Source organism: Elephantulus edwardii, unplaced genomic scaffold (genome assembly GCF_000299155.1).
Source record: "Elephantulus edwardii isolate Elephantulus edwardi_28Jun2011 unplaced genomic scaffold, EleEdw1.0 scaffold00045, whole genome shotgun sequence".
NCBI classification, from domain to species: domain Eukaryota; kingdom Metazoa; phylum Chordata; class Mammalia; order Macroscelidea; family Macroscelididae; genus Elephantulus; species Elephantulus edwardii.
Genome location: NW_006399795.1, coordinates 286,375 through 295,007, shown reverse-complemented (window position 1 = coordinate 295,007; position 8,633 = coordinate 286,375). Strand labels below are relative to the sequence as shown.

General features: G+C 37.7%; 1 protein-coding gene across 1 annotated transcript in view; it reads left to right on the top strand.

Annotated features, from left to right (window-relative positions):
* The window catches only part of VPS13D (vacuolar protein sorting 13 homolog D (S. cerevisiae)), a 424,616-nt gene that overhangs the window by 191,359 nt on the left and 224,624 nt on the right, over window positions 1–8,633 (top strand). Inside the window, exons 53-54 of the mRNA XM_006885745.1 lie at window positions 6,181–6,304; window positions 7,095–7,330. Of these exons, the coding sequence (XP_006885807.1) occupies window positions 6,181–6,304; window positions 7,095–7,330 (360 nt within the window). The remainder of the gene's footprint in view (window positions 1–6,180; window positions 6,305–7,094; window positions 7,331–8,633) is intronic.

The window sequence follows — 8,633 nt, the reverse complement described above, 5'->3', positions numbered from 1 at the left end:
AGATGCCACTAGGCCACCAGAGCTCCCTACATTTTTGAATAGGAGAGGTGATCACAGTGGCCATCTTTACCTAGTTCCTGTTCTCAAAGGGAATGCTTTTAGTCTCTCTCCATTGAGAATGGTGTTGGGTCTTGGTTTTTACATGTATACTTTTTAATAAGTTGAGGAAATTCCCTTCTATTCCTAGTTTGTTGAATGTTTTAATCAGGAAAGGGTGTTGGATTTTGTCCAAGGGCTTTTCTCCATTAATTGATGGGTTCATGTGGTTCTTGTTCTTTGTTTTGCTAATGTGATAAATTACACTGATTGTTTTTCTTATGTTAAACCATCCTTGCGTACCTGTTACGAGTCCCACGTGGTCATGGTGAATTATTTTTTTTATGTACTCTTGGATTCCATTGGCCAGGATTTATTGAGGCTTTTTGCAACTATGTTCATGAAAGATATTGGCCTATAGTTTTCTATTCTGATGGTGTCTTTACATTAATATATATACCAAGGGTATATTTGCTTCATACAATGAGTCCAGGAAAATTCCATCTTTTTCTATTTTCTGAAATACTTTGTGTGGAACTGGTGACAATTTTTCTCTAAATGTTTGATAAAATTCACTTGTAAAACCATCTGGTCCAGGATTTTTTGTTTGTTTGTTTGAAATTGTTTTATTACTTATTCAATTTTTTTCTTTTGTAATGTGTTTGTTCAGGTGTTTTATTTTGGTCTGTGTCAGTTTAGGTAGATTGTGAGTTTCTAAGTATATGTCCATTTTCTCTAGATTTTCATATTTTGAGCATAATTTTACATAATATTCCATTGTTTATGTTTTTATTTCAGTTCTTTTGTGACATTGCCCTTTTCTTCTCTTATTCAGATTATTTTTGTCTTTTCTTATATTAGTTTTGCTAGTGGTTGGTTGATTTTATTGACCTTTTTGATGTACCAACTCCTGGTTTTGTTGATGATTTCAATTGCTTTTCTGTTTTCTATTTCATTTCTTTCTGCCTGAATTTTTATAATTTCAGTTTTTTTAAGAGGGTGTTGGGAAAAAAAATAAAAAAAAAGAGGCTGTTGGGTTTTCTTGCTGTTCTTTTTCAATTTTGGGGGGAGCTGTTGGGTTAAGGAGTCAATTATCATTTTTACTTCACTTTTTATATGCTTGCTTATTGCTATAAATTGACCTCTAATTACTATTTTGGCTGTTTCCCAGATGCTTTGTTATTAATTTTTTTCATTAGCTATCTCAAGAAAATTTTTAATTTCCTTTTTCAAGAAAATTTTTTGTTTCATTTTTTATTTCTTCTATTACCCACTCATATTTAAGCAAAGTCTTGTTCAGCTTCCAAATAAATGGGGTTTTTCCTCCTTTATCCTTTTGTTATTAATTTCTAATTTTGTAGCATTGTGGTCTGAGATGATGCTTTGTATTATTTCTGTGTTTTTTAATTTATTGATGCTTGCCTTGTGATCTAAAATGTGAACTGTTCCATGCACATTGGAGAAGAAGTTATACTGCGCTGTTTTAAGGTGCATTAGCCTGTGTGTGTATGAGTGTGTGTGTGTGTGTGTGTGTGTGTGTGTAAACACACACACGGGATTGAGTTGGTTTAGTGTGTGGTTTAATTCTTCAGCATCTTCATTGAGTGTTTGGTAGTTTTATCTTTTCTTGAGAGTGGTGTATTGAAGTCTCCTACTACTATAGTGGTGTTGTCAGTTTCTTTTTTCTTTTTGTTTTAATGTTTGCTGTGTGTATTTTGCAGCTCTATCATTTGGGTCATAGATATTTCTTGCTCCTTTAAGCATTATATCATGACTTTCCTTGTTCTTTGTGGTAGTTTTTTCATTGAAATCTATTTTATCAGAAATATCACTACTCTTGCTTTTTTCTGGTGCCATTTGCTTAGTATATTTTTTCCCACCCTTTTATTTTTAGTCTTTGACTTTACTTTTCAGGTGTGTGTCTCTTGTGGATAACATATTGATGTATTTTGTGTTTTTATCCAATCTGCTACTCCTTTTCTCTTCAGTGGTGCATTTAAACCAGTCACATTTAGTGTCATTATTGAGAGTCAAGGTTTTGTGGCTTTCATTTTGTTGAGTTCTTTTTGGTGCTGTTGCTGGTTGCTTTGGTCTATCCTGCTTTCTGTGGCACTTCTGTAAGAAGAACATCTCTCAGTGTGTCCTGCAACAGTGGACTTGTTTTTACAAACTACATTCTGTTCTACTTTTCTGAGAATATCTTGTTCTCACCTTCATATTTGAAGGACAGTTTTTCTGGATACAGTGTTCTTGGTTGACAGTTGTATTCTTTGACTATCTAATATATGTCATTCCACTGTTTTCTTGCTTTCATGGTTTCTGGTGGGAAATCAGCATTTAATCTTATTTACTCTCCCTTATAGGTTACTCTTTGTTTCTCCATAGCTCCTTTCAGAATTCTCTCCTTATCTTTGGTTCTGGCAAATTTGACTCTGATATACCTTGGTGTTTTTCTTTTGGGGTCTTTTCTATATGGTGTTTGCTCAGCTTCTTGAATATATATATTCTCTCATTTTTCATTATGCCTGGAAAGTTTTCTTCTAGTAATTCTTCAAACTTTCTTGGTGCCTTTACTTTTATCTTATTTTTCTGGTATTCTAGTTATTCACAATGCTATTCCTCTTGATGCTATCTCACATTATTCTTAAGCTTTCTTCTTTTTCCTTTTTTCTTCTGTTTTTATTCTAGCAGATCAGTGCTGACAGTTCTATCCTCTGTTTTGCTTGTTCTGTGTTTCATCTCTTCAACTTTGTTCATATTCCCTCCAACCTGTTAACAGCATCTGAAACATTGGTTCTCATATTCTAGACTATGTTTTCCTAGAGCCTCTAATGCCTTGTTTCTTATATCTGCATTGTCTTGGATGGGTTTTTTTTTTTTTTAAGTTTCTCTTAGTTTTTGCTTACAGAGTCCTGTAGTTCGAGTTTGTATTTCATCCGTTGAAGATATTCACTCATTGTTCTTTTGAATTCTCTGTCAGAAAGTTCTATCACACTTTCACGTTTCAGGAAATCTATTGATACTGTTTCACTTTTTTTTTTTTTTGCGGGGGGATGACATCTTGTTTTTTTGGATTTGTGTAGGTTATGAGGTAGTCTACTTCTTTTGTAACATTGCTGTGGTAGAGTTTTTTGTGCCTGAGGCCTTAGCAGGGTCTTGTTCTGAAAACCTTGCTTCAGGAAGTCACTGCTCTGGAGGTGGGCAAGACAGCTACCTTGTACAAGTTTTTTCTGAACTTTTGACCAAAGGAAGACTTACTTCTTTTGGGAGAGATACAGCCTGTCAATTAGCAGAGAACTGCTAATGTTAGGCAACTGCTGCAGCTAGGCAGATCCAATATGTCCCAGGTTAAAATCAGCTTTTGGAAGGGTAAGAAAATGGGTTCACCTGTGATACTGATGTCCCCAGAGCAGTTCAGAAGGGTTGACAGTGGGTTGTCCTCCAGGTGGGCATCCTCTAGGCAAGCAGGGTGTCCTCCATGAGAAAGGACTGTGGGACCTGGTCCTCCAGGCAGTGGGGCTGGGGTTCCAGGTGGCAAGCAGAAATATCCAATAAATGGCGTTATGGGGCCATATCCTCCAGGTGGTGCGGGTCCAGGCACAGGACCTGGTCCACCAGGCAAAGCATCTGGGGCCTCTAGGCGTGCCACACTAGTTAATTGACTGGAACTGATCAACAATACAGCAACTTGGTAGCTGCAGTGCCGCCTAATTGACATTTTTTTAAGAGTCCACACCAATTATCTTGCAGCATGTCCTATTTTCTAGACTTTTCTGTGGAAAGACGTAGATCAAATTGCCCCCCGCCCCCGCCCCTGGTAAGAATACTACCCTATGATGTCTTTCACTTTAGGAGGCCTGTAATGATGTTTTAGTCCTATTATTGTTGTGGCCAAGTTTAATCTTCACTAGTTTCAAGTGGTGCCTGCCAGTTCTCTATATTTCAAAGTTACCTTTTCTTTCTTGTAAATGAGAATCATCCCTTGGCTGTACAATTTGATTATGCTGCTTCCTGTTTACCTTTTATTCTGCATTTTTATGATCCTTGTCTGAATTACTTGATACACTGACAGTTGCAAAATGGTGATTTAGAATTTCTCTTAAATCTTCTACATGTATTAATGAGATACCTTTTATAAAGAATAGCTTTTTATTCTTTCTATGTCTATATATTTGATATTATATGATGGTACTTCATTTCACAGGCTTCTGGCTTCCCTTTCCTCATTCGACAGTAAGAACCCTAGTTATCAACAATATCATTGTGTTAGTTTGAATCATGTGAAATTTCTAATTGTCTACGTTAAACTAGTCAAGTAACAGCAATTTCTCCCCATATTTAATATTGTTTTGCTATGTTGACACTACTACTAAAAATAAGCCTACTAGGTAAAGTTCAAAATCTCCTTGTCTGTCTTGGTATCTGGTTAGAATACACTATTTAAAAGGTACTTGAAGTAATTGTTTTTACTGTGTGATTATATTACCAGTTTGGTCTTTTTAGTATGGTCAGAAGGCATACAATAGGCTTTATATTCAGTTGTTGTTGTTGTTATGTGCCATCGAGTCGCTTGCAGCGCATAGCAACCCTATGTACAACAGCCCTAAACTCTGCTCTGTACTGTGCCAATCGCACTGTCTATGATACACCCATCCCGATTACCCCAGTCACTGAATCAATCCACCTCATAAAGGTCCTTCCCCTCCTGCGCTGTCCCTCCATCCTACCAAGCATGATGTCCTTCTCCAAGGACTGGTCTCTCCTTACAACATGTCCAAAGTATGTTAGACGTAGTCTCAGAATCCTTGCCTCCAAGGAGCCACCTGGTTTAACCCTTTCTAGGATGAATCTGTTTGTTTTCCTAGCAGTCCATGGTACCCTCAGTACTCTTCTCGAGTACCACGGCTCAAAGCCATTAATTCTCCTATCCTCCTTGGTCATTGTCCAACTCTGATGCATAACAAGTGATTACAAAGACCATGGCCTGTATCAGACGCACCTTAGTCTCCAGAGAGACACCATTGCTCTTCAGTACTTTGGAGAGGTCCCTAACAGCAGACTTTCCCATGGCAATACATCTTTTAATTTCCTGGCTGCTGGTGCCAAGACTGTTGACTGTGGAGCCAAGCAAACTAAAGCTGTGAACAATCTAAATCTCTTCACCATCCATCTTGATGCTGCCAATTGGTCCAGTTGTGAGAATCTTTGTACTCTTGACATTGACCCTCAATCCATATTGGAGGCTGCAGTCCTTGACCCTCGGCAGCAAGTGCTTCAGGTCTTCCTCAGTTTCAGCAAGCAGGGTTGTGTCATCTGCATAACGCAGATTTTTGATAGATCTTCCACCAATCTTGACCCCACACTTCTTCTCATAGATCCCAGCGTCCTGGATAATCTGTTCTGCAAACAGGTTGAAAAGGTATGGAGATAGGACACATCCCTGGCGTATGCCCTTCCCAATTTTGAACCATGCAGTGTTTCCTTGCTCTGTTCTGATGACTGCCTCCTGGTTCAAGTATAGATTTCTCATTAACACTATCAAGTGTTCTTGGATTCCCATTCTTCTGAGAGTCAGCCACAGTTTGTTATGATCCACACAGTCAAATGCCTTTGCATAGTCAATGAAACACAGATAGACATTCCTCTGGTATTCCCTGCTTTCAGCTAAGATCTAACATCAGCTACAATATCCCTAGTACCACGACCCCTTCTAAACGTAGCCTGGACTTCTGGCAGTTCTCTGCTAATGTGCTGTTCCAGTCATTTTTGGATAATCTTCAGTAGAATCTTGCTTGCATGTTAAATCAATGAGATTATTCTATAGTTTCCACACTCTGTTGGGTTACCCATCTTTGGGATGGGAACAAATTTAGATCTCTTCCAGTCAGCTGACCAAGTGGTTGTTCTCCAGATTTCTTGGCACAACTTAGTGAGCACGTCACAGGACAGCATCTGTTAACTGAAATATGTCAATTGGTATATCATCTATTCCTGGGACCTTATTTTTTGCCATTTCCTTAAATAAGGCCGAATATTGAGTTGTGAGAGTGTAGGAAGAAAACTAAAACAGGTTTTTTTCTCCTTCTATTTTATATAATTTTTTATTCCCTTTTTTTTTCTTTTCTTTCTTTTTTTTTTTTTCAGAGATACCCTGGGAAAATGTTTTTTCCTAAGAGTCGAAATTACTCTCCGAGGAGCTACGTACAGGATCTCATTTAGTGACACAGACCAATTACCTCCTCCTTTCCGAATTGATAACTTATCTAAGGTATGAAATGGAACTGATAGTCAGTTTGGCTGTATTATATTCAAGGGTGTGTGTGTATGTGTGTACCATCCTTAAGGTATTGATGATGTATATTTAAATGTGGGTTTACAAAAGCTATACAGGGACGTTTATAGCTAGAGGCCCAAAAAATTCTCTCCTTAGGAGATAGTTATACTAGTTTTGATTGCTGAGCAGCCTTCCCCAGCTAAAGTAATTTATTAGTCTCTAAACCTTATTTTGACTAGTGTTCATTTGATGTGATGCTCTCTGTAGACATTCCGTACAAATAGAAAAAGAAATTAAAATAATTTTCTGGAGATTATATAATTGGCCAGTTCTGCCGTTGACTTAGTCACAGTGTGTAAAATGGAAATCATTAGATTTTGTTTTAAAGTGTGCCTTTAAATAACAGTATGTCTCATAATTTGTGGTTTTCTGTAGCTTAGATCCAAAAATTTTATTCCTTTCCCTTTTCAAAGTGTATTTTAAAGGATCTGGGTTAGAAGAGATGCCATGGGAAGGATAGAATTGTTTTCCTTAAGTATTTAACTTGGCGAATGTTCTTAAAGCTCTTTATGAAACAGACTAGCTTACTTTCTATGATTGGTGGGCTTCTTGGAATTTGGAAGATGACTAGAAATAAACAGGATGATGACCCTTACTGGTGGTTATTCCCTGTATAGGATTCACTTTGGAAGGATCTATAACGTAAGCCTAAGAAGCATAAAATCACTTTCCAAATATACTACTCTTAATGAAAGTACTGTTTGTCCTCTTTGTCATTCTCTAGGTCCCAGTTGTCTTCACTCAGCATGGCGTTGCTGAACCTAGGCTACGGACTGAAGTGAAGCCCATGACTTCATTGGATTATGCCTGGGATGAACCCACCCTGCCACCTTTTATCACTCTCACTGTTAAAGGAGCAGGTTCTTCTGAGATCAACTGTAACATGAATGATTTCCAGGATAACCGACAACTTTATTATGAAAATTTCATTTACATTGCTGCTACATATACATTCTCTGGGTAATTCTGGATTAAATTGCAATTTATGTAAGGCAGAGGTCTACATTATTAACTGGTATGAAATTGTAAGCAGTTTCTCTGGAGACCAAAATATGAAAGATGATTCCTTCATTTTTTACCAAAGTCTAGCTTTCAAAATCTGCCTTTGGAGGTTATTTAGTCAAAACTTTTGATCCAAAGAGCATAGACTTCCTCTCAGCACTCCATTCTAGTATCCAACAAGTCTTCAGAATATCTTACATGCATTGCTGTTGTTGTGTTGTTATGTGCCAATGAGTTGACCACAACTTATAGCAACTCTGTGAAAAATAGCTCTTAACCTTTCTCTGTCCTGAGCCAATCTCACTGTCTGTTACGCACCTGCCCCCCCCCCTTGCCACAGTCACTGTGTCAAGCCATCTAATCCAGGGTCTTCCTCTCCTATGCCGATCCTCTAGACCCTTTTAAGCATGATGTCCTTCTCCAGGGACTTTCCCCTCGTGATGATGTGTCCAAAGTATGTGAGACAGGGTATACCTCTTGCTAAATGTCATTTTTAACTTTCTTGCTCTGTTTATAAATCTTTCTCCTTTCCTCATTTAAACTACTAATTTTCATAATTATTATTCAGGACAAAATAACACAGATGATAGTCATTTAAGTTGGGAATGATAACCTTTATTGTTATCTGACTAGTTGTTTTTAGAAAGCACAGGTGAAAAGTAATTTATTCTCATTCTGGTGATCAATTGGTATGTAATTTGATAGATTTTATTGTGTTGTTGTGTACTGTAAAGTTGGAACTGACCGATAGCTGACCCTCTGGTGGGTTTTCAGAGACAGTTAATCATACAGGAGGAGACTGCCCATCATAAATACTCAAAATAGTGAGTTTTTGGAAAGCATTCATTTTACCAGTGTGGAAAAAAGGGGCGGGGGTTATACTTTAATGTTCTCATTGCTCTTTTGTCCGAACTGACTCATAGCCAACCCTCCAGTTGGTTTCAGAGGCAGTCACAGGGGAATAGATTGCCCATTTTTCTCCCACTGTGGAGACACTGCTGGATTTGAACTGTTTATGGATTTGAACCACCAGAGAGGGTGCAGGCTTTGGGTTAGCAACACAACTCTTTTGGACTACACCATCAGGAAATTGTGCTATTAACCCAAAGGTGATGTCTCACAAGTGGTTCAAATCTCCCAGCAGCTTTGAAGGAGAAAAATGAACAGTAACCAGAAGTACAAAGGACCTTTTCCAAGAAAATTACAAAACATTACTACAAGAAACAAAAAGAGATCTTGAAAAGTGGAAGAATATCCCTTG